Below are 27,599 nucleotides of genomic sequence, written 5' to 3'. Positions count from 1 at the left end.
ATACCTAGTTTTCAACAAAAAGTTATGATACATGCAAAGAAACAGGAGAAAGTGACCTAGAAACTGGAGGAAAAAAGCAGGCAACAGAAAATGTTAGTGGCCCAGGTTTTGAATATAATAGACAAAGACATCAAAGCAGGCATTATAAGTGTCTTCAAAGAAGTAAAGGAAATCATACTTAAAGAAATAAAGAAAGGGATGATAACATTGTCTCATCAAATAAAGACTAGCAATAAAGACACAGAAATTGTAAAAAAGAACCAAGTATAAATTATGTAGTTGGAAAATATAATAAACTAGAAAAATTTACTGTTGGGACTCAGCAGTATATTTGAACTGGCAGAAGAAAGAATCAGCAAAATTGAAGATAGATAGAGATTATGCAATCTAAAGAAAGAAAGGGAAAAAAATGAAGAAAATGAATGAGATATTGCAGAAATATATCATTATGCATACCAACATATATGTAATGGAGATATTAAAAGCATCAAAAATGGGTAAATGTGCCCGTTTGAAATTCTTTTATGAATCTAAAAAGAGAACTAATTCATTCTTCTGGATGTAAGACCGTTTTGGCTGAATTATGTCAGTGAGGCATGATTCAAGTTTGAGTCTCTGCCCTCTTGCTGGGTATGATAAAAATGGATACACACAGAGAGACAGACACAGGAAAAGGAAGCCACCATATTTTATCCTGCCATGTGAGAGAGGACTAGAGGATTGCTTAAGCACAAAGTCCTAAGAGGCTGGGCCCACAGAGCATTCAAGAGAAGATGGTAAGCCCGGAGTAGAAGGCTGAGACCTCAGCAGAGATCAGTGGCCATCTTGCTTAGCCATGTGCCTGGACAACAGAATCAATAGTAGCTGACTTTGGTGAGAAAGCACCTCTTAAAGTGCCTTGATTTGGACTTTTTACAGCCTTGGAACTGTAAACTTTTACCCTATTAAATCCCCTTTATAAAATCCAACCTACTTCTGGTACTTCGCATTGGCAGCCCTTTGGCAAACTAAAACAGAGCAGAAAAATTATTCCAAGAAATAATGACTGAAAACTTCCCAAATTTGATGAGAAACATTAATCTTTACATCCAAGAAGCTCAACAGATTCCAGGTATACTAAATGCAAAGAGGGGAGAGAAATAAATAAATCTTTTTTAAAAATAATCTTTTTTTTTTAAAAAGTGACAGATACAAGTCCAGCTGTATCAGTTATAGTATTACATGTGAATGGATTAAACATGCAGTCAAAAGGTGGACATTGTAACAATGAATTAAAAAATAAGTTCCAACCATATGCTGTCTACAGTAGACACACTTTAGATTGAAAGATAAAAATAGACTAAAATAAAAGCTGGAAAAAATATATTGTGCAAACAGCAAACATAAGAAAACTGGAGTGGCTATGACTATCAGGCAAAATGTTTGTTAAAACAAAAAAAATTCCTGAAAAAGAGGAACATATAATGATAAAAGGGTCAGTTCATCAAGAAGATACAACACACGCAGCTAACAACAGAACCACAAAATACATGGAGCAAAAACTGACAGAATGAAAAGGAGAACTAACCAGTTCAACAATAATGGTGGCTTTAATATGGTACTTTTACTAATGGCTAAAATTAGGCAGAAGTCAACAAGGAAATAGAAGACTGGAACAACTCTATAAACCAGCTGTCATGTTGGCCTAAGAAACATCTATAGAGCACTGCACCCAACAATAGCAGATTACATATTTTTCTCAGTGACACATGGAACATTCTCCAGATTAGACCATAAACTAGCCATAAAACAAGTCTCAATAAAATTAAAAGGATTGAAATCTTATAAAGTGTGTTTTCCAACAGTAGAGTGAAGATAGAAAGCAATAATAGAAAGATATTTGGGAAAGTCACAAATATACAAAAACTAAACAACACACTCCCTAATGACCAAGGGTCAAAGAAGAAAATCCAAGAGAAATTAGACAATACTTTGTGATGAAGGAAAATGACTCAAGATACCAAGATCTATGGGATGCAACTAAAGAATGCTTTGAGGGAACTCTTTGGCATAAATGCCTATATTTAAAATTAAGAAAGAGCTCATCAATAACCTAACCTCCCTTCCACCTTAAGGAATTAGAAAAAGAAGAGCAAATTAAACACAAAGAAAGCAGAAGGAAGTAATAAAGATTAGAATGGGAATAAACAAACCAAAGAAGAGTTGATGAAACTGAAAGCTATTTCTTTGAAAAAAATCAACAAAATTGACATGTATCCAGATTGACCAGGGGGAAAAAATACTCAAATACTAGAATCATGGGAAAAAAGAGGAGTCATTACTACTGACCATAACAGAAATAAAAAAGTTATAAGAAAATACTGTAACCAACTATATCCCAGCAAATGAGGAAACCTAGAGGAAATGGAAAATTCCTAGAAAGGCACATACTATTGAAATGGACTCAAGAGAAATAGAAAATCTAAATAGACCTATAACAAATTAAGAGATTTAATTAGTAATAATAATAATAAATCTTTCCAGAAAAGAAAAGCGCAGGACCAAATGGATTCACTTTGAATTCTACCAAACACTAGTCCCTCACAAATTCTTCAAAAATATAGAGGATGAGACATCACTTTCCAGCACATTCTATGAGGCTACCATTATCCTAAAAACAAAAGCATACAAAGCATCACAAGAAAAGAAAACCATAAACAATATCTCTTATGAAAATGCATGTAAAAATCCTCGACAAAATACTGGTAAACTGAATTCAGCAACATATAGAAAGGATTTTGTGCTATGAACAATTGAGATTTATCCCAGGAATGCAGAGTCATTCTAATATATAAAATCAATTAATATAATACCCCATATTCATAAAGTAAAAGATAAAGACCATGGGGTCATCTCAATGGATGTAGAAAAAACATGACAAAATCCAACGTCTTTACATGATAAAAAGCCCTCAACAAACTAGGATTAGAAGGGAACTTCATAGTTCTGAATCTGAAAAAGGACATCAATGAAAAACTCACAGTGAACACCATATTTAATGGTGAAAGACTGAATGCTTTTCTTTAAGTTCAAGAGCATGACAAGGATGTCCAATCTTGCCACTATTATTTAACATTTTATTGTATTGCATCCATCAACCATGTGGGACCTAAGTTCCCTCTCAATGTAGAGATGGAGTGGACATCACCAACCCAGGGTCCACAGGATGGAGGAATAAAATATGGATTAGAGTGGACTTACTGGTATTCTCCTGTAGAACTATTGTGACTAGTAATGGAAGAAACTGTAGCATTGATCTGGAGAAAGTGACCATGGTAGTTGGTGAGGTCAGGGAGAGGGAAGAAGAGATGAGATGTGGGGGCATTATTGGGACTTGGAGTTGTCCTAAATGATATCGCAGGGACAGATGCTGGATATTATATATCCTGCCATAACCCACTGAATGGACTGGGAGAGAGTGTAAACCACAATGTAAACTGTAATCCGTGTGGTGCAGCAGTGCTCCAAAATGTATTCACCAAATGCAATGAATGTGCCACAATGATGAAAGAGGTGGTTGTTGTGGGAGGAGTGGGGGTGTGGGGTGTAGAGTGTGTGGGAACCTCATATATATATATTTTTAAAGATTTTATTTATTTCTCTCCCCTTCCCTGCCCCTCCCAACCCCCCCACACCCCTGTTGTCTGCTCTCTGTGTCCATTCGCTGTGTGTTCTTCTGTGTTCGTTTATATTCTTGTCAGAGGCACCCAGAATTTGTGTCTTTCTTCGTTGCATCATCTTGCTGCATCAGCGCTCCATGTGTGCGGTGCCATTCTTGGGCAGGCTGCACTTTTCTCGTGCTAGGCGGCTCTCCTTACAGGGCACACTCCTTGCACATGGGGTTCCCCTACATGGGGGACACCCCTGCGTGGCATGGCACTCCTTGTGTGCATCAGCACTGCGCATGGGCCAGCTCATCACACGGGTCAGGAGGCCCTTGGTTTGAACCGTGAACCTCCCATGTGGTAGGCAGATGCCCTATCCATTGGGCCAAATCCTCACTGTTACTAATTTACATTTTTTAATATAACATTTTTTCTGATCTATGTACCTTATAAAAAAGACAATTTAATTTTTAAAAAACCAACACTGTATTGTAGATTTTAGCCAGAGATATTAGGCAAGAAAGGAAAAAATGAAACTGTTTCTCTTTGCATATTAAATCTTGTACTCAGAAAATTCTAAGGAATCCATTAAAAAACTTAGAATGATTAAAAAATTTCAGCACGACTTCATGATTCAGGATGAAGATTCAAAAATCATATGTATGTCTATACACTAGTAATGAACGATCCAAAACAAAATAAAGAAAAAATTCTGTTTCCAGTAGTATCAGTAGTTGTTGAGAAAAATTGAGGAATTTATATCGGTAATATAAAATTACTCAACAAAATACTAGCAAACTAAATCCAACAATACGCTAAAACAATTATATACCATGATCAAGGTAGATTTATCCTAGGAACTCAAGGATAGTTCAGCATAAGAAAACCAGTTAATATAGGACGCCATACTAATAAAACAAAGGAAAAACATGACATTTCAATTGATGCAGAAAAGGCATTTGAAAAAAGTCGAGTGCACTTCTTGATAAAATCACTCAGAAAAGAAGGAATAATAAGAAACTTCCGGGAAACGGACTTTGGCCCAGTGGTTAGGGCGTCCGTCTACCATATGGGAGGTCCGTGGTTCAAACCCCGGGCCTCCTTGACCCGTGTGGAGCTGGCCATGCGCAGTGCTGATGCGCGCAAGGAGTGCCGTGCCACGCAAGGGTGTCCCCCGCGTGGGGGAGCCCCACGCGCAAGGAGTGCGCCCGTGAGGAAAGCCGCCCAGCGTGAAAAGAAAGAGCAGCCTGCCCAGGAATGGCGCCACCCACACTTCCCGTGCCGCTGACGACAACAGAAGCGGACAAAGAAACAAGACGCAGCAAATAGACACCAAGAACAGACAACCAGGGGAGGGGGGAAATTAAATAAATAAATCTTTAAAAAAAAAGAAACTTCCTTGGCAGCGGACTTGGCCCAGTGGTTAGGGCATCCGTCTACCACATAGGAGGTCCGCGGTTCAAACCCCGGGCCTCCTTGACCTGTGTGGAGCTGGCCCATGTGCAGTGCTGATGCACACAAGGAGTACCCTGCCACGCAGGGGTGTCCCCGTGTAGGGGAGCCCCACGGGCAAGGAGTGCACCCCGTAAGGAGAGCGGCCCAGCGCGAAAGAAAGTTCAGCCTGCCCAGGAATGGTACCGCACACAAGGAGAGCTGACACAACAAGATGACGCAACGAAAAGAAACACAGATTCCTGAGCCACTGACAACAACAGAAGCAGACAAAGAAGATGCAGCAAATAGACACAGAGAGCAGACAACTGGGGGGGGGGAGGGGAGAAATAAATAAATAAATCTTTATTTGAAAAAAGAAACTTCCTCAACCTGAAAAAGGCATATGTTAAAAATCCACAAGACACTGTGGGAAGGTAATGGAGTAGGATGCTCTGGCAATCAGTCCCTTCACTAGAACTATTAAACAGTCAGGATATCTGAATTAACTATTTTGAAACTCTAGAGTTATGTGGAACACTGTGCAGCATCCAGGGAAGAAAGGGAGGAAGAGGCTGATAAGTTGCATAAATACCAGTGACTTTATCACTGTGAATTTATTGCTCCATGCAGTGGCTCAGCTTCATGGCAGGCAGCAGTAAATTCAGCCTTGGCCCCCGCTGCAGCTTGCTCATGCCAGGGTGGGATATAAAGACCTAGCTCCCCAATATCTGGGATGTGCAGTCCAATTATTCATCTCTGCTTTTAATCAGCTCATTCAGATCATTGGGGCCCATCTCTTAGGGCGACCTTTGTTCCAACCCACCTTGGGCAAAAGTAGCAGAGGAGTCTTAAGATAGTACCCTTCCTGCAAAGCATGGGACTGTGTATCACAGGGAATCCAGTGGTGGATGATGAGCTGTGGTTTACAGGACAAATATGAGACTGTTTTCTCCTGAACAATAATAAGTATATAATACTAACATAGGGTGTTTATAATTGGGTGGGCTGCAGGAAAACTTACACCAAATGTAAAGATGTAGGCTATAGTTAGAAGTAATATTTTGACAATGCTTTTTCATTGTAACAAATGTTTTGTAACAATGCAAGGGGTGGTGGTGGGGAGATTTAAGATGATATGCATGTTTTATAAATTCACAAATTTTACTCTGCATTTATTTTTTGTGTATGTTCATGTGTGAAGATATACTTAAGTAAAATTTTATTTTAAAAAGAAGATAGTACCTGTGACAGTTTGAGATTATTTATGAATTCCAAAAAAGAGATTATGTTTGTAAACTTGTCTGTTCCTCTGTGCATGTGATTGTATTAGATTCAGCTAAGAAGTCTGATTAAATTATGTTAAGATTAGGGCTTTGATTCAACCACATCATTTGAGTGTATGACTCAACATTGAGTCCCTGCATTCTTGGTGGGCTGATAAAACAGACCCATAGAGAAAAAGATACACAGAGGATCCTGTGGCCCCTGGAGAAGAGATAAGCCTGATAGGTTACAGCTGACTTTCTGAAGGGAACAGAGCAGCTGAGCCCAGAAAGAAATGAGCCCCAGAGGAAGAGAAACAAGCCCTATGCCATCCTACAACTGAGATTAGAAGAAGCTGCGACTGTGGAGCCTTAAGCAGAAATAGGAAGGCTGAACCCTTGCAGACATCACCCACCATGTTACGTCAACACATGGCAATAGACTCTGGGTGAGAAAGTACCTTTTATAATATCTTGAGTTGAACTTTTCAGGGCCTGCTAACTGTAAGTTTCTACCCCAAATAAATACCCCTTATAAAAACCAACAGATTTCTGGTACTTTGCATTAGCACCCTTTGGTTGACTAATACAGTACCTTTCCTGAAAACTACAGAAATCACCTAAAGGGCTGTATTTATGGGGCAAGTGTTGGATCAAGAAAATGCAGCTTCAGAGAGCCATAGGAGAAGCTCCTAGCACTTTTTGAATCCCTTCCAAAGGCAGTGTAGAGCCTGCCAGTACTTCCTTTGTGGGTTCCTGGCCTCCTTTTGGCTGGGAAAGACTGATGTAGGAAACTCCTATCCCCTTCCTAGAACTTGGTCTTCAGGCAAAAGCTGCTTGGTATAACAAAAGTGATATAAGAAACAATTGAGTCAGGCAGCCTGGAGCAAAGGCTTAGCTGCTTTAAGTGCTAGGGTGAAACATCTGGGACAGGGAAAAGGGAAGGCAGCGTTTGAATTCCTGTAGAGATGGGATCTTCTTAGGCCACCAGCAAGCTCAAGCCCATGAAAATGTACAGTGTGCAGCAAACAAAACAGCTAATGGATGCCCATGCAAAGGAAGAGGATAAAAATCCAGCACATGTCAGTAAAATAAGACAAGATTATAGACATATGGACAAAGATTTTTTTTTAATTATATTTAGTATGCTCAAGGAGATAAAGGAAAATAGAAAAAACTAAAGTCTAAGGAAAACAAGGAATGAACAATATGAGAATCTTGATAAACAGAAATATTAAAAAGGAACCAAACAGAGCTACTGGAGTTGAAGACCACAATAAATGAAGCAAAATACTCCCAGGAGGGTTTCAACAGCACGTTAAAGATGGTAGAAGAAATAATCAGTAAACTCCAAGACAAGACAATTGAAATGAGTCAAGCTGAGAAACAGAAAGAAAAAGCAGAAATAGAAAAAGCAAACATAGTCTGACTTGTAGAACACCATCAAGCATACTAATAAATGTTTTTGGGGAGTCCCAGAAGGAGAAGAAAGAAAGGGGAAGAAGAAATATCCAAAGAAATAACGACAGGAACTTCCCAAACTTAGCAAAAGATATGAATATACACATCAAAGAATCTGAGTAAACAACAAAGTATAAATTGAAGGGAAATATACCCAGACACACAGTCAAATTGTCAACTACAAAGAACAAGGAGTTGTTTTTTTTTTGAAAGTTGTAAGAGAAAAGCAGCATGTTAGGTACAACAGAGTCCCAATTAGATTTAAAGTGCTAGTTACTTAATCTCATCAGAAACCATCGAGGCAAGAAGGCAGTGGGATGAAATACTAAAAGTGCTGGGGGAAAAAAACAATTCCCAACCAATATCTTTTAAATCTGCTGAGATTTTCTCACCAAAAAAATGGGGAAATCAAGACATTCTCTGATAAGGAAAAGCTGAGCAAGTTCATTACCACTCGATCTGCCCTAGAAGCAATATTAAAGGGAGTTCTTCAGACTGAAAGGAAAGAACACTAGACAGTCAATCAAAGTGGCATAAATAAATAAAGACTTCCATAAAGATAACCATATGAGTAATGAAAAATTCCACTGCTGTTGTATTGTACTTTTTGGAATGTAACTCCACTCCTTCTTATAGGTACTAAAATGCAAATGTAAAAAAATGAAAAATCTATGCTTTTGGACATACAATATATGAAACTTCTCATTGTTAACAAGTACAAAAAAAGATTGGATGTGGAAGGGCATAGGAAAAATGTTTATGTAATCTGTTGGAGTTAAGTTGGTGTCAAATAAAAAATGATTGTTATATATTCAGGTTGTTAAATCTTACTGCATGGTGACCACAAAAAAAAATACGAAAAATATACCAAGAAGGAATTAAGAAGGGACTCAATATGGCACAATGCAAAAAATAAATAGGAAAGACGGCATTGTCAGAAGAATTGAGGGTCCAAACTGTAAAATCAAAATGGCAAAAGAAAGTCTGCCTTATCAATAGTAACTTTAAATGTCAACAAATTAAACCCTTCAGTCAAAAGGCAGAGTTGTCAGAATGGGGATTTAAAAAAATATAAAGAACAGCACAAATACATGCTGTTTAAATGAGATTCACCTTAAATTCAAAGACATAAGTAAGGTGAAAGTGAAAGAATGGAAAAAATATATACCATGGAAGTAACTGCTAAAAGAGAGCTGCAGTGACTATACTGATATCACATAAAATAGACTTTAAGCCATAAATTGTTATGAGGAACCAAGACGGTAATTATGTATTGATAAAGGGTCAATTTATCAAGAGACATAACAATTATAAATATATATGCGCCTAAGAGCAGAGGCCCAAAATATATGAAACAGATATTGAAAGATTTGGATGGAGAAGCACAAAATTCTACATTAATAGTAGGAGACTTTAATACACCACTTTCAATTATGGATTGAACATATAGACAAAAGATCAACAAGCAAATAAAAGACTTTAATTACACTTTAATTCAACTAGAAGTACCACACATACATAGAACACTTCACCCAACAGCAGCAGAATACACATTCTTCTTGAGTACACATGGAACATTCTCCAGGATAGACCATATGTTAGATCTCAAAACATGTCTCAATAAATTCCCTCTAAGATCAAGTGTAAGACAAGGAAGCCCTCTGTCACCTCCTACAACTCAACAACAAAAAAGCAGACAACCCAGTTAATAAATGGGCAAAAGTCTTGAGTAGATAGATCTCCAGAGAAGATATACAAACGGCCAAAAGCACTTGAAAAGATGCTCAGTATCATTAGGCATTCAGGAAATGCAAATGAAAACTCAACAAGGTGCCATTTCATACTCACTATATGGCTTCTATTAAGAAAATGGAAAATAACAAGTGTTGAAGAGGATGTGAAGATATAGAAAGTATGAATACTTGTTCATTGTTGATGGGAATGTAAAATGGTGCAGCTACTATGGACAATAGTTTTGCAGTTCCTTAGACAGTTAAATATAGAATTACCATAGAATCCTGCCATCTCACATCTAGGTATATACCCAAAATAACTGAAAGCAGAAACTAAACATATATTTGCACATGAGTGTTCAGAGTAGCATTATTCACTATTGCCTAAAAATTGAGGCAACCCAAGTGTCCATCAGTAGATGAATGGAAAAACACAATGTGGTATATATATACAATCAGATATTATTCATCTGTGAAAAAAAAGAATGAAGTTCTGATACATGCAATAACATGTATGAACCTTGAAGACCTCATATTGAGTGAAATAAAGCAGGCACGAAAGGACAGAGATTGTATGAACTCCCTGATATATGATTAGAATAAGCAAACCCTTATGGAGTCAAAAACTAGAACACAGGTTACTAGGGACTAGGGTGGGGGATTAGGAATAGAGAATTGATATACTTTTGTTAGATGCAGAGGTGTTTATTATTGTTATGCCTTCCTGTTCTATTGAACATTTCAATATAAAACACCCTTTTTCATCTCTAGTAACAATTTTTGTCTTAAAGTATATTTTTCTGATGTTCATTAGCTCCTCCTGTTCTCTTTTGGTTACTATCTGCATGATATATTTTATTCTGCCGTTTACTTTCAACCTGTTTGTGACTTTGAATCTAAATTAGTGTATTGTATACAGCATAGAGTTGATCTGTGTTTTCCCATTCTCACAATCTTTGCCTTTTGATTGAGTGCTTAATGCATTTACATTTAATGTAATTATTGAGGAAGTAGGTTTTATGTCTGCCATTATGTTATTTTTTCCTTTATGTTTCATGTCTTTTTTGCTCCTGTGTTTCTCCATTACTGCTTTCTTTTGTGTTCAATATATTCTAGTCTATTTTATTAATTCCTTTGTTGTTTCTTTTCCTATGCATTTTTTATTAATGGTTGCTCTGGGGGTTACAATTGATGTCTTAAAACAGTCCAGTTCAGAGTAATACCATCTTAATTCTAATAGTACATAAAAGCTTTGCTTAGCTAAATCACCCTTGCCTTCTCCTCCCTTGTGCTGTTATTGCCATACAAACTACAACTATTCCTTTATACAGTTGTCTTTTTTTTTAGATTTATTTTTTATTTATTTCTCTCCCCTTCTCCCCAACTCCCCCCCCCCCATTGTCTGCGCTCTCTGTCCGTTTTATGCGTGTTCTTCTTTGTCTGCTTCTGTGTTGTCAGCAACACGGGAATCTGTGTTTCTTTTTGTTGCGTCATCTTGTGTGTCACCTCTCCATGTGTGCGGCACCATTCCTGGGCAGGCTGAACTTTCGTACTGGGTGGCTTCCCTTATGGGGTGCACTCCTTGCACGTGGGGCTCCCCTACACAGAGACACTCCTGCATGGCACGGCACTCCTTGCACGCATCAGCACTGCAGGTGGGCCAGCTCCACACAGGGTCAAGGAGACCCAGGGTTTGAACCGTGGACCGCCCATGTGGTGGATGGTCACTCTATCCACTGGACCAAGTCCGCTTCCCTATACAGTTGTCTTTAAATCCATTAATATTAGAAAAGAGTTACAAAAACTCATCTTTAGATATATTTACCAATGTAATTACACTTACCTGTGCTCTTCATTTTCCTTATGGAAATTTTTTGTGTGGATACTTCCTAATATCCTTTCATTTCAGAATTTATTGTAGGGCTGGTATACTAGTGATGAATTCTCTTCGTTTTTTGTTTATCTGGGAATGTCTTGATTTGTCTTTGTGTGTGTGTGTGTCTTTCATTTTTGTAAGATAGGTTTATTCAATATATAATTCTTGGTTGACAATCTTTTTTTCCAGCACTTTGAATGTATTCTCTCACTATTTTCTGACCTCCTTGGTTTCTTATCATAAGTCAGCTGTTAATCTTATTGCAGACCCTTTATACATAATGAAAGCAACCTTTTCTCTTGCTGCTTTCAAAATCATGTCTTTGTCCAGTTTGACTATGATATGTCTGGGTGTAAATCTCTTTGAGTTTATCCTACTATTTATTTAACTTCTTGGATATGATCATCAGTGTTTTTAATCAAATTCAGGAAGCTTTGGCCTTGTGTCCTCGGGTTTTTTGTTTGTTTGTTTGTTGGCCCTTTTTGTCTCTCTCTTCCTTTTGGGACTCCCAGTTTGTATAGGTTGATACACTTTTGGGGGTCCCTGCAGTCTCTAAGGATGTTTTCATTTTACTTCATCCCTTATCTTTCTGTTCTGCAGACTGGATAATTGCAGTTGGACCTATCTTCAATTTCACTGATTCTTCTGCCAACTCAAATTGCTGTTTAGTCCCCCTAGTGAATTTTTCATTTTTGTTACTGTACTTTTCAACATCAAAATTTCTACTTGGTCTTTTATAATTTCTGTTGCATTGATACTTTCTTTTTGTTAAGAACTCATTTTCAGACTTTCCTTTAATTCTTTACACATGATTTCCTTTTGTATTTTCAACATGTTTATAATAATTAATAGGAAATCTTTGTCTGCTAAGTCTAACATATGGGTTTCCACAGAGACAGTTTCCATTCCATTTCCATTCCATTCCAGTTTCCATTAAGTGTTTTATTTCCCTGTGTATGGGCCATATTTTTCTGTTGGTGTGTGTGTGTCTTAATTTTTAAATTATTGCACGTGTTAATTTTTGTTGAAAACTGGACATTTAAAATGATATAACTATCCTTAATTAGTATAAGCAGAGTTTCCCCCCTCTGCAGGTTTGTTGTTTTTGCTGTTGCTGCTACTGTTGTTATTGTCGCTCTTTGTTTCAGTGATTTTTTCTGGACTCATCTGTAAAATCTGTATTCTTTATCATCTATGGCCACTGGAGTTTCTGCATAGCTTAATGTCTAGCTAAAGTCTTTGATTTCCTTAAATGCCTAAACTGATGAGTTTCCCACTCTGTGCCAAGATGCTCTGCGTGTATATGTTGAGGCACACCTTTAGTGCTTAGGCAAGTAGTTTGCAACTCTACCTTAGCCTTCACTTCCAGCATTCACAGAGTCTTGAAGTCTTCCAGAGGCAAAATATTAGGGCCTTTTCCAATCTTTCTTAGTAACACTCAGAGTCCTGCCCATCCTTATGGCTTTGTAGATCCCCAGGAACATGTCAGTGCATTTTAAAATACCTTATGAATATCATCTTCCCCAGTTTTTTCTTCTACACTTTCTGGTCAGCTCTTGTTATTCCTAACTGACTTTAGCCTACTGCACTGTTAAACAGTTGCCCACTGGTTGTTTTTTGACAAAGGTCCCAGGGATATTGCTGTTTGTACAGATTGTTCTACAAGTCAAGTCAAATAAAAACAAGTCTTGAGAATGGAACTTTTCCAAGGAACTGCCAGACAGGTCAAATGTGACAATTCTCTGGGTTTGAGGCTCCCAACCTATTATGTCCCTTATAATGGCTACTAGACCACTACTATGGTTATGAGACCTTCATTTTTCTAGGATACCATGGAACTAGGGAGAAGGGATAGAGGGTAGGGCAAGTTAAAACACCACAAGCTCCTGTAACTTACTGAGATTGATCTATTTTTCTTGAATAAATGTTCCTTGGGTTTTTGAAAGCCTTAGTTTAGAATTTCCAACATTATGAAAAAAGGCAATCTTGGTCATTTTTGCCAGTATTTTCATTGCTTTTATGGTTCTGAGGTCCTTGCTCTGACATTTCAGAAGTGCCTCCTCCCAAATTTATTTTTAATTCTGTACTTAAATGAATTTAATTCTTACCTCTGATGCTTTTATTTTGACTTACCTCTTATTCAGATGTAATATACAGGTTAATTTTGTGAAAAATTTGTGAGTGGGTTGTGTTTTGAGGTCTTTTGTATTTGAAAAGATCTTTTTGTTGTCTATACCAGTAATTTCTGTACATTTTAATCACACATCCCATCAGTAAAATTTTTGAAAACATACTCATATATGTATATATGCCTTCATGTAACAAAAGTATATGTACATAATACATATCTACCACTATACTAAAATTATGAACATTATAAGCATGTGCAGAATAAGTTTCAAAAGGTATTTTTAGTGAAAGCAATGTGATTGAATATTTCAGATCTAATAAGATCTTTATTGTTTTTACTTCATAATGCAGCTGTCAAAATTTATTCCAGAAATAAGAGTGTCAATCCTACCTTTTCTTTATTGTTCTTCACACCTTTATCTTTTTTTAATGACATTTTTTGAGAATCTTTTTACACCACTCCATTTGTCCATTTATAATCTATAAAAACAGCACACATGGACTGCAGTTTGAAGTAACTACAATAAAAGCAGAAATGTAGGGACCAACCCTTTCACATTATGGAATTTCTCTTCTTCCCTTAGAATATGGCACATGTAAGATGTGTGGACCAAGTAAGAGCAACACTTCCATTTCTTATATTAAATATATTAAAAGCTAATATTTTTAAGATATTTAGAGATAGATAAAGGTGAATTTTAATACTAATATTTTCTGCGTGAACCCAGTGGGTCATATTAAACATTTCGTTTTTGTAACCACTAGTCTAAACATATAAATGCAAATGTTACAATTGAGTAGTAGATTCACAGGGGTTCATTTTACTATCATGCTTCATCTAATATATGTTGCATATATTCTTTTTTATACCATCTTCTATAAAGATTTTGAAGTATTTTTAAGTTACCACAATTGTTTTGTTTTTTTTTAATTCCACAAGGATTTGCTCTAAAAACATTCTGCCATTCTGCACAGGAATCACCTTAGTTAATTTTTTCAATCTATAGGGTTATGTCTTCTAGAACACTTTAATTGGTTATTTCTTTAATTTCATATTTTACATTTGTTGAAACCTCTTCTTTAGTTATAGAAATTACATTAAGCTGTGAAATAAATCTATTTTTTCCATATCCATCCCCTACATAGTAGTATTAAATGTTACGTCTTTTTCCTCTACCTCCTGGATGTATTTCTCAAGTTTATCCTTATTACTCTTTTGATTTCTGTAATTTTAATTGCATGTGAATTTAGAACAGATTTTAATTATTTTTTAAATTAATTATCTTATTTTTTATTACCCACATTTTATTGTGGAAAATTTCAACCATAACTAAATTACAGAAAACAGTGAAATGAACTCCCATGAATTCATCAACCAGCTTTAACAATTACCAACTCATAGCCAATCTTGTTTTATCTATTCCTACCCATACCCCACTCCTGATTATTTTGAACCAAATTCCAGGCATCATATCTTCTCATAAATATTTCACCACCTACCTCTAATAGACTTTTTAAAAACTTAACCATAACACTGTTATCATACTTAAAGCATTAACTGTAACTATCCAGTCACTGTTCTATTTCTTTGGTTAAAGTCTTACAAATGTGTGCATGTTATCATTTGTTTGCAAATAGTTGATGTGTCCTTTAAATGTTTTTCAGTGTATAGATGTCAACGCACATTTACACATCTCCTTTTTTTCTTTTATGTGTTAAAGAAGCCAGGTCATTTTTTCCTGGTGGTTTCCCACACTGTGGATTCTGCTGTTTCCATCATGTTATTTCATGTTCATTTGTCTTCCATATTTTCTCTAAATTGGAAGTTAGGTCTAGAAGCTTGATTAGATTCAGGTTCAATTTTTGTGTCACGTATTCTTTATTCAGAGTGTTACAAACTTCTGCTAGAGGGCATATAATGTACTTTTGCCTTTCCTTTTGAGATCTTAGCCATTAATAGTTATTTCTTAGATTGATTATTTCATTAAAAGTTACAAAATGATCATCTAATTCATTCATTTCTTCATGTTAGTTTAAATGCTTTTCTAAAGAATTTTTCTCTAATAACTATTTGGTTACCTCAAGAAACAGTTTGTATAGGAAAGATAGGAAAGGCAGAATAAATGCTTCATTCTTTCTCCTTTCCTTTTTAAACTTGTTTTCAAAATAATGACTTTGTACCCTCGCATTCTCCAAAGGTGACCAATGAGGTCTTTTTTATTTTTTAAAGTATCATTGTGAGTTCATAGATTTAGACATATTTTTATGTGTTTCAGTCTATTGCCATTAAAATTGATTTTCAAATTGTCCCATCATTGCTCAGGGGATGCCTAGTCAAGTTGGTACTAGAGTACTTTAGACATGAGCCATTTAGTCTTGATTTCTGGTATAAGATGTTTTAGACACATCTTGTACATTTCTTGCACCAGACCTGGGATCAGCCATTTCTCCAGTGAGCTTGATTCCTTTTCATGGGAAGTGGTATTTATACTTGAATATTTGAAGATCACAACCAGGATATTAGGTGTACTTTGCTATAAGGCCTACTTAGTGAACAGAGCTAAAACAAGCTTTTTTTTTTTTAGATGCTAGGGCTGGGAATTGAACCTGGGAAATTGTATGTGGAAAACCGGCACTCAACCCCTGAGCCACATCAGCTACCCTGAGTTGGTTTTTTCATGTTTGCTTATTGTTTGTTTTTTGGGTTTTTTTTAGGAGGCACTGGAAAATGAACCCAGGACCTCTCATGTGGGAAGCAGGTGCTCAACAGCTTCAGCCACATCTGTTCCACTAACATACTTTTAAAAATCAGCTGAAAAAAACATAATCCATACCATGAGTACATATTTCTGTGAACTTTAAGTACATCCAATTCGAGTTTGGAACTGTGGGGTTTTCATTTAGTGTCTTGATGTAGTTTTCTCTGTAGAATTATGCAACTAATTCCATTCATTTTATTTTTCCATTTTTCACTGTTTTATGTTTTTATATATATTTTTTATTTTTTTTAAAGATACTTAGTTACACAAAAAAATATAAGGGACTCCCATATGCCCCACTCCCCACACCTCCCACCCTTCCCCACATTAACAACTTCTTTCATTAGTGTGGCATATTCATTGTAATTGAACACGTTTGTAGCATTACCACTAAGCATGGATTATAGTTTACACTGTAGTTTACACTCTTTCCTACTCAATTCTGTAGGTTATGGCAGGATATATAATGGTATATCTGTCATTGCACTGTCTTTCAGGACAGTTCCAAGTCCCAAAAATGCCCCTTTATTACACATTTGTTTTCCTCTCCTTGCCTTCAGCACCTCCAGTGGCCACTGTCTCCACATCAATGATGAAATTTCTTCCATTGGTAAAATCCCAATAAGTCTATACTAGAATACCAGTAAGTACACTCTAGTCCATATTTTATTTCCCAATCCTGAGGACTTTGGGATGGTGATGCCAACTCCACCTCTAATTGAGAGGGGGCCTCAATCTCATACAGCTGATGGGTGGGACTCTCTTGCTTGCAGTTATAACTCTCTCGGTTCCTTGCCTTTGGTGGTTGTCCATCCTCACCTCCTTGTTAGTTGTCCTGGGTGAGTCCAGTGAACTGGAGAGTGGGTATTACAACTCTGCTGAGGATCAGGGCCCAGTTGGCATATGGACAGCCCAAAAATTCAAGTCTTTTGGACATATGCCTTCCAACTCCAGCACCAGCTATAGGTTCAAATAGAAGGCACAGAAGAGGCATGTGTAGAGAAGTCACAACTGAGTCCAACTCTGTCACACTCGGGAGAACAAACTCCAAAGTAGGGCTTGGTGAGGAACCAAACTCCAGAGCTCTCTGCCATGACCTTAGGACCTGGGTGTCTCCAGAGGCCTCAAGAGTCCCACTCTTTGGGGTGGTATCTACTTTGACACAGTCTATGAGATCCTGCTGAGACTTGCATAAACATTGCCTCGGGGATGACCTCCCGACTCACTTTGAAGTCTCTTAGCCATATAAACTCATTTGTCTTTACCTTTTTTCCCTTTTATTCTTTTTCCAGTTGCATTGCTCACTGGTATTTGGTAGTAATCCCTCAGTGCCAGGGAGGCTCATCCCTCAGAGTCATGTCCCACACTGGGGGAAAGTAGTGCATTTATGTGCTGAGTTTAGCTTAGAAAAAGCCCACATTTGAGCAACATGGAAGCGCTCAGGAGGTAACTCTTAGACACTCTACAGCACTAGGCTAAGTTGCCCATTTCAAGAGCAAAGGCTCATAAACGTAATTGTCAATATTAAGGGCCCATCAATGGACCATTCTTCTTTACTAGTCATTGCCCTGCACTTGGAGGATTGTTACTATTCCATTAGAGAATACTGCAGAACTCCCCAGGATGGGATTTCAGTATTCTTTCAGTTATTGTGTGAATCTCCACCCACTGTGACAGTGCCCCATGAATATTTGAACACATTTATGTTCCTTATATGTGTGCCCAGGTGAATTTCCTCCCATGTATCCCCCGTCACTGACACCCCACACCAATGATTCTCCCCTGCCACAGTTGTAACCCTTCTGTGTTCCAAAACTTCATAAAAAATGAAGCCAAGAATATCGCCAAATACAATTAATAGGAAAATGAAATAATGATAGGTTTAAACATAAATAAAATACTTATTAATTTAGAAAAATAAAATTTTGAAATTGGGATGTTAAAAAATAATGAGGGAAACGGACTTTGGCCCAGTGGTTAGGGCGTCCGTCTACCATATGGGAGGTCCGCGGTTCAAACCCCGGGCCTCCTTGACCCGTGTGGAGCTGGCCATGCGCAGTGCTGATGTGCGCAAGGAGTGCCGTGCCACGCAAGGGTGTCCCCCGCGTAGGGGAGCCCCATGCGCAAGGACTGCGCCCATGAGGAGAGCCGCCCAGTGTGAAAAGAAAGAGCAGCCTGCCCAGGAATGGCGCCGCCCACACTTCCCGTGCCGCTGACGACAACAGAAGCAGACAAAGAAACAAGACGCAGCAAATAGACACCAAGAACAGACAACCAGGGGAGGGGGGAAAATTAAATAAATAAATAAATCTTTAAAAAAAAAAGAAAAATATTTTTAAGAATTTTTTTGATATTTTGCCTTTCATCACTGTAATATCTGTTGTCATGTATGTACAGTGACATTTTCTTCCATTTCTTCCCCAGTGTCTTACTTTTTTTCATTTCATCTTCAAAGAAGTTTTAGGTCACAGTAAAGTCACATACAGAACACAGGGGACTCCCATATACTCAACATCCTCACCCTTTTCCCCCTTCCCGTATCAATAACCTTTTTATATGTGGATGGCACATTTGTTTCAACTGATGTACAAATATTGAAACATAGCCACTAACCACGGTCAATGGTTTACATTATGGTCTATACTCTAGACCATACATTTTTATAAATTTTTGATGAAATTCAACATTGTCTGTATCCATCATTGCAAGATCATGCAGAATACTTCCATTGCCCCCTAAAGACCCCCTCTTCCATCTACTCTATTCCTCTGTCCCCCTCCCCTTGGGGCCCACTGTGACCACCAGGCTTCAGTCCTTGAAGGACGAGATTCATAGTTATATGCAGCAACAATGAGGGCTTGGCACACTGGTCTGTCCTCTATTAGGAACTGCCTATTCTCTCAAGAGACACCCCTCTCTTTGAGAACATATCAGGCCTCCTCAGTATGGGAGTCCAACTCCTTCCTGCTCATTATGTCAGTCTCCACCCACTGATACCACACACTATGACAAAATGATCACTTGCACATTCTCCAGAAGATTGCCCCAGGTGTGCCCTGTCCTGAATGCTCCCTCCCATCCAACACCCTAAACCAGTAACCTTTGTTATATTGCCAAAAGAGCTTTCCCAGCATTGTAGTTTCAACGTGTACCTGCCAATCCCCAGTGTTCACCTGCTCTCTCCCCCAACCCTATCCCAGTTCCACGGACCCTCCCAACCCCCTTCCCACCCTATTCTCTGTCAAACTTGCTCTACTCAACCCAATAGTATCACTACACCGGTCATATCCCTTTACTGTGTTACTTTTTATTTTTAGAAATTTTTAAAAAATTGTTATTCCAAGCACAAATCTGTAAAGCAAGATATGTTCAGAGAAGCTTAGCATTATCCATGCCCTCTCTACATTGTTTCCTTCCTCCTCCAAAGATAATCTTTCTTTAATCCTTTACATAATACACATTCACAATTGTATATGTCTTTATATTTCACCTCTTAGGTAAATTTTGGTATACTAGATACACTCTTCTCTGTCTTGCTTTTTTCATTTTATATTATATCCTAGAAATCACTCAACAGACATACATAAAAATATTCCTTGTTCCTTTTCATAGCTGCCTAGTACTTTATTTAATGGTTGATTCATAGTTTATTCAACCAATGAGTGGACATTTGCTGCAATGCAATGAATAGCTTTCTGCTTACATCTTTTCATATTTTTATCAGTGTTGTGATTCCACTTTTAGCTTCCTTAAAATCTTGGCTTTATCTCATCTAGTGTTCTCTTCTCTGTCCTTTTTTTCCCCATTGTTTTCACCAGCTCTTCTGTTGTTGTATCTTTCATATATCATTTTAAAATCCATGTGTTTTCTGAAATATTTTAAAGTACAGGGAAGATTCCTTTTAAAATTTACTTACTGATAACTAATTTTCAAATGTATAGTTTTCCTTTATATCCTTTCTTAAATTGCATTAGAAAACATTACTTTTTTTTAATCTTTTATTTTGAAATACTTTCAAACTTATAGGACAGTTACAAAAATAATACAAACCCCATACACAGAACTCCAACATCACTACCCCCTGAGATACCCAGATGCACCAATTTTAATGTTTTTCCTTTATATCTTGAATATTATGTTATTTTATATCACAGTGCCTTTTTATAATCCTTAATATTTTTCCTATTTTTCGCCTATATCTTTTTCTCATCCATGAATGCAAGAGTACTTTCTAGGCCTCATGTGTTTGTGAACAGAGTGGAGGAATTGTCTCTAGTACTCTGTCATTCTTAGATAACTGATTAGTCTTAAAAATCCTCCTGTTAGATTTTAATCTGACAGCTACTTTGTATACACAGCTTCCACTTAGTTTCTTGGTATTTTGCATCCTCCTCCGTGAAAAGAATTTAGTCTATTACCCAGTCATCTGTAAGTAGTAAAGTATATTCCTGGATTACCTACAAACATCTGTAGTTTTTCTCTTACCAGAATTATTATTGAAGAGCATTTCTCAGCATACATTCCTCTTCACAGTTCATCCTTTCTCTGACTTCATGCTCCTAGGAATACAATGCCATATCACAGCCTTTTTGGTCATCCATTTCACTGCATAAGTAAGAATTAATAGTCCTAGAATTAATGTAGTAAGTTTCCATCCCCAGTCACACTACATAGATAGGAATTAATGGTCATAGAATTGATGTAGAAAGACCTTTTAATTGGGGGAAAGAGAGAAGGAGTAGCTCTCATCATTTTTGAAAGCCGCTCCTATATGTGGGATAGTTGGGCAGTGGAAGCCCTGGCTGTAAAGTTTGGATAAGAAGCAGAGGTTTGACAGCTAAAAACCTCCTACTGTAATTTTTTTCCCCTTCATGGACTTACCTGTTGGCCTTACTTCAGCTGAGTGATGTTTACTAGAAATTCTTCTTATCTATCAGAATATTGATTAATATAGATACTGTTTAAACTATCCTTTTTGTGTTTTCCTGAATAAAAGATGAAGGAAGGCAGATTAGACACCACTAATTTTCTCTCGTAACCTGGTGTCCTGTTTTTTCATTTTAAATATCTCATTCATAGTTGAGAAACACTGTTTTGTTAATTTTCCTACTTTTTTTTAACCCCAGTGTCTTAAAATTCTAAGGGAAAAAAGGTTGCTTCACTTGAGCAATTCTTACAGTCATTTCTAAAACATAACCATCTATGCATTGAATTTTAATTAAAGCCACTAAAGAATATATCTTTTTGTTTAACTAGTTAATGAGTTTAAGATTATCATATTTCCTATACATATATTAACAGTTTTCAGGTAAATTGGAGACAGTAAGAGTACTCTTAACTAATTCTATATAGAATATAATTAGAATTTTTTGGGTGATTTGTAAATACTTTCTAGCAGACATTATTAAGTCTTGAGAAAATATGGTTATTAGAGCTTTCTAGGAATTGTATTCTAGATAAACACTGGCTTCCAGCAATAATGAATGTTCAACAAAATTCAGGATTATATGTAAAGGGCCTCAAATTAAGACTATCCTGTGGAAATTTTTTAAAAATAACACTTTAGAAAGGGAACCACAAGCAAGAAAAATCTGGTTATATGGTAAAATTGTGATTAGTGATATTTTAATCACTTTGTTTCTTTTTCAGTATGTATGTCAACCCTTTTTGTCTCTTTACTAGTTTCGTGTAAATGAAACTGATGATTACATTTACAGTTTAGAATATGAAGAAGGCACTTGGTACTTTCTTTAAAGTCCTCTGTAGATCTATCTGCAATGAATGCCTATGACTTAAAGTATTTGAGCAGTACCCAAAGAAGATGTAGTCTTTTAAATATATAGTTGCTGAGTGTTTTGAAGCTTTCCTAAATTATCTATTTATCCAATTAAAATATTTTCAAGTGATACTGATATTTTGTTCATTATAAACAATAAGGTGCGTCACTTTTAAGGCATTTTTTAGAAGTGAGTTTTTCCTTGTGCTCTACCAAAATATAGTCACATGGTAATTTTTACTGGTTTACTCTTATCTAGGAGTCCCTTTTGGTGAAAGAATTTATACCAGACTTCCTAATAATGTTTGAGGAGGAATATAGTGATAGTGATTACTATTTTACCTGCACTTAAGCATTTCAGAAAACTATATACAATTTTTTTGTTCCCATAGCAGGCAGTGTTACCAAGAGGCAAACTGGTTATGCAGGATTGGTAATTTATGTATGGTTACAAAATGAACCATTAACAGATTTAGGAACACAGCTTAAAAGGTTAATTTTTGCCTTTGTGTTTTAATGTGTTTTCAAATTTTTTGGCATTGAACATGTTTTGTTAAGAAAAATGTAATTAAATTTTGGGGAATGCAAAGAATGATGCCCAGTTTTTAATCTTATCCCTGTGTTTCCCAAGTTAACTATATTGATTAGAACTATCAATCTTGCTAATGCGTCATGTATGTTTTAATTTATATAGTTTTCTATTAGTACTACTAAATTTGTTTAAAAGTTTTTATTCTTCCCTAGGTGCTGGATCCTGAACAAAACCATAACTTCACAGATCATTATCTAAATGTGGCCTTTGACCTTTCCCAAGTTCTTTTTATAGCTACTGCCAACACCACTGCTACTATTCCACCTGCTCTATTGGACAGAATGGAGATCATTCAGGTGCCAGGTACTTTATTCACATATTACATCATTATTTGGTATTCCTTGCCTTTCTGAGTATAATCCTCTAAAATTGGCCATGCTGTAGAGTTCTGAGTAAAGAAGCTAGTTTTGAGTACAGAGATGATTTTCAAGATAGGAATCTTCAAAAGTTGTGAGTCTGTTTTATAAACCAGCTTTTGTGTAGATTCTAAGTCTGAGAAAGCAACACTTTGTTGTTTTTTAACCATGACAGATAAAAATATGTGTATTTTCTGTAAGACACCAAGAATACATTTCAGATTTAATTGAGCATTAAAGATTGATCAATTCTTATGAAAAATAAGACATTTTTCTTTGAAGCATTTTATGAAATTAGAGCTGAAAAATAATTTATTTTTTCTAAAGTCAGTGTCTAGAAACCAAAAATAGATCTTCAGATGGTCAGTTTATCTTCTATCAGATTTTGAAGTTTCTGCCATCTCCCTGGGAAAGTGTTATTTAAACATTTCCTCTTGTTAAGAGGTGGTATCTAATAAGGAGCTGAACTTTACCCTTTTTAAATCTGGCCTCACTTTTATGTGAAAGTGCATGGTACTTTTAAATTCCTCTTTTTAGTTGAATCTGTCAAGTAGAAATATATTTATTTATATATTTTTTTAACTATATTTTCTCCTTCACTGGAATGTGCAAAATTAAGTCCTTTAGTCACTAATACTAAATAAATCCCACTGTTCTCTTATTTTAGTTGCTTGCAAACTGCAAATTAAAGCAGTAGCTCCATAAAATTCCAGCATGTAACAAAAAACTTTTATAAGAACATCTTAGTTTCTTGTTTTGTTGCTAACATTTATAGTCAAAGGTCTGGAAATAGCTTCTTTGGACCCCTTCTCTTATAAACTACCCTTATTTAATTGAAACTGGTAAGGGTAAGTTTTTTTCGAAGTATGTATCAAATTATGCCAAAGAAATGGGATGTGTTTATTTTCTTATTAAATAATAGTAACATTTCAGATCACTTGAGATAAGGGGGATTATCTCTAAGGCTTGACTGCAGTTTTTTTTTTTTTCTTTTTTGAAAGATACATCATTTAATCAAACACTTTCAAGCACTGTTCTTGGTAAATGCTTGATTTGTTTGTGAAAAGTTATAAATATTAACAATTATTTATTTGAGATTGAATTTCTTTTCTCTGATAATCATTTTAGTTGAAATAATACTTAAATTCATTCTAAATCCAAGATCCATTGACTGTACTTTTGATTCATTTAAAAAGCATGCCACTGTGGAAGCTATGTGAATAATTACAAAACAAGATCACTTGTTTTACAGGGTATACACAAGAGGAGAAGATAGAGATTGCACATAGGCACTTGATCCCAAAGCAGCTGGAACAACATGGGCTGACTCCTCAGCAGATTCAGATCCCTCAGGTTACTACTCGGGCCATTATCACCAGGTTAGCCAGCCATCCTGAGGCTTCACTAATGCTAATATCTGAAACAGAGATTATTTTACTGGCAACGCAGAGCATCCATTTCTTTCTCTCCAGCAGATTCTTAGCAAACTTTTCCATTGATGTTTGTTTACCCAGGGCTCTATATTAGGAGAAAGCATTTAGAGTACCTTCGTTACAAGGACCTTAGTTGAACCAGAATTTCAGCTTTGTTACAATAGAATATAAGAATTAATTTTGATAAATCAGTAGCCAAAAACAGGGACAATATATAGACACCTTATATGCTCAGGATCTTCAAAGGTGTTGAACTCTCTTAAGAAGTGATATGCTATTTTCAGACATCAAACAAACATTGTTTGTTTATTTGTTTGTTTTAGGAGGTACCAGGGATTGAATTTAGGACCTCATACATGGGAAGCAGGCCCTCAACCACTGAGCTACACGCACTCTCCCAGATATCTGTTTTAAGTTATTCACATTTTCTTTTCTTCTATTCTCTTTGACTGAGAGGTTTTTTAAAATCCTTAGAGTTTTGATCTTCATAATTACTAGAACAATAGAAAAGATGCTTTCTAAAGTTTATTCCCAAGTATGTTACCTGTGGCAAGCAATGCATAAATTGAATATAATATTGCTTAGTCTAATGTTTATATTGCCTGTTTGAATGGAAAATATACTCTAGACAATTTATATCTACATAGCCTGTTACAGTTTTCCTGACTCATTATTAGAGATCTATTGCATCATCTGGCCAATTGAATCAGCCTGCGAAGCACTACTCATGCAGCCCTTTTCAGCAACAGCTGTTTTTCAAGCAATGAAGTATCTCTCCTTTTTGAACTTTTGAGTATGGGCATCTAGACTACCTTTTAATCTAAGCCAGCCAGCTAGCCATTTTATGGAAGTCTATTTAAATGTATATACAAAACAATAAAACTAAATCTGACCTGGGGGTTCCTTTTCACAACTTGCTTTGTGATTTACTGTGTGTATAGTGCCAGGATAAATAAATTAGGTGTTTTATATGCCAAAGTCTTCCAACAATATCCTTATCTAGATAACATCCATGATGACTTTGAGTAACTTTGAACAAATCACTTAACCTTTTTGATAGCTTCTCCATCTTTAAAATAATAAATGTTAGAGAAAGTATCGATAGCTTATCTGAATCTGAATAATAATGATTCTGAAGAGTAATCATTATTTCTATTTTCCACTTATTACCTGGAGAACTTTTTTTTTTTTTTTTACTTGTTAGTTTGAAACCTCAGATATTAAAGCTGTAAACACTGGGAAATCTCTCTGAGCAGTTTTATTTATTTTAATATTGTTTTTTAGAAACAGCACAGGTACACACTACTCCATGCACATTGGCTATTTAAAGAGTTGCCAAACATAGGACACAGATTTGAGTTTTCCATCTTTTGGAGCATATAATAACCTTAAAACTCTTAATGTTCAGAGGAGGGAATCTTAGAAATAATCTAGTCTTATCTCCCAGTGTAACCAGATTTATTTGAATATTTCTAATGCTAGGATGTTTGTGCTTAACTACCCCTGTAGTCTTTATATTTGTCTCCCTATCATTTTTTTGTTCTCTTATAGGAACACCTGGAATCTAAGTAAAATTCCTCCCTTATACAACCCTACTGACACAAAAAAAGAAAATGTTGTCAGATGCATATCCCATAAATTTTTTCTTCAGTCTAAACATTTCTGTTCTCTTTACCATTTCTCTAGACCATGTTTCAAGACTTTTCATCTGCCTGATTAGTCTTCTACTAAATGAATCCTGTGACACCAATATCCATTTTAAAATGAAACACCCAAAATGGAACACATTTCAGTTGTACTCTGAATACTTCATGGCATGAGAAGACCCTTGGTTTTCTCATTCTATGTTGTTATATGACTATATCCAAGATTGTTAGTTTTTTTAGGTTATTCCCTTGCCTATTGCACTTATAGTTATATAATACCACTTTTTCATATGCATTTCTGCTAACCCCAGTCTATCTTACTGTGTATTTATCGAGCTAAGTTTTTAAAGGCCCAAATGTAAAAGTTTGCAATGGTGTATATTTTATTGTTAGTTTCAAGTGCAATTACAGCAAATGGATTTTTTTTAATCTTTATCATCATCAAGTATATTCGTCTTTCTGTCATCTGTTAATGTTATATTATCTGCATTAGTTCATAGCCCATTCTTGTTCTAAATGCACATAAAAATAATTTTTGTTGTCCTTAGTATTTTGGGGAAACTTCAGTTCCTTCTGAATTACTTAGTACCATTTCTGCATGTTCATGCCTTTCCTTTCCAATGATTGCTTAGTCCCTTTTCTTCCATGTTTTTCTAGACCTTTTAATCTAAGCTGATTAAACAGTTGTCTAGGCAGCTCATTTGGGGTTTTTGCTGTTTTTTTTGGTTTGTTTTTTATATGTTGGTTGGTGTAGAGTATCTGGCCAAGAGCTCTTATCTTTCCTCCTAACTTTTAAAATTTGCTTCCCTAAAATCTAAACTATATGTTTGCTTGCAGTGATAAATACAGGCTATTATACATTTTGTCAAAACCTGTAAAACTGTGTGGTGCAAAGTGTAAACCATAATGTAAACTATAGACCATAGTTAGTAGGAATGCTTCAATATGTGTTCATCAGTTGTACCAAATGTACCACACTAATGAAAGATGTTGTTAATAGGGGAAAGTGGGGGAGGGGGTAGAGTATATGGGAATCCCCTATATATATATATATAGTGTTTTTTTAAGACTTATTTATTTCTCTCCCCTTTCCCCCCCCCCCCTCCCCCACCATTTTCTGCTCTCTGTGTCCATTTGCTGTGAGTTCCTCTGCATCCGCTTGCATTTATCAGGCAACACCGGGAAACTGCATCTCTCTTTTCTTGCATCATCTCACTGTGTCAGCTCTCTGTGTGTGTAGCACCACTCCTGGCCATGCTGTGCTTTTTTCACGCAGGGCAGCTCTCCTTGCATGGTGCACTCCTTGCGTGTGGGGCACCTCTAAGCAGGGATGCCCCTGCATGGCATGGCACTCCTTGCATGCAGCAGTACTGCACATGGGCCAGCTCACCACACAGGCCAGGAAGCCCTGGGTTCGAACACTGGGTCTCCTATATGGTAAGCAGACACTCTATCATTTGAGCAACATCCGCTTCCCTCCCTATATTTTTTATGTAA

The 27,599-nt window shown here is 36.4% G+C and overlaps 1 protein-coding gene across 1 annotated transcript in view; it reads left to right on the top strand.

The window, feature by feature from the left end:
* Window positions 1-27,599, top strand: part of LONP2 (lon peptidase 2, peroxisomal) — a 163,602-nt gene that overhangs the window by 70,709 nt on the left and 65,294 nt on the right. Inside the window, exons 9-10 of the mRNA XM_004479880.4 lie at window positions 22,820-22,970; window positions 24,276-24,402. Coding sequence (XP_004479937.2) covers window positions 22,820-22,970; window positions 24,276-24,402 — 278 coding nt within the window. The remainder of the gene's footprint in view (window positions 1-22,819; window positions 22,971-24,275; window positions 24,403-27,599) is intronic.

The sequence above is a fragment of the Dasypus novemcinctus genome, chromosome 18 (genome assembly GCF_030445035.2).
Source record: "Dasypus novemcinctus isolate mDasNov1 chromosome 18, mDasNov1.1.hap2, whole genome shotgun sequence".
Lineage (NCBI taxonomy): Eukaryota > Metazoa > Chordata > Mammalia > Cingulata > Dasypodidae > Dasypus > Dasypus novemcinctus.
This window is presented reverse-complemented; position numbering and strand designations above follow the sequence as displayed.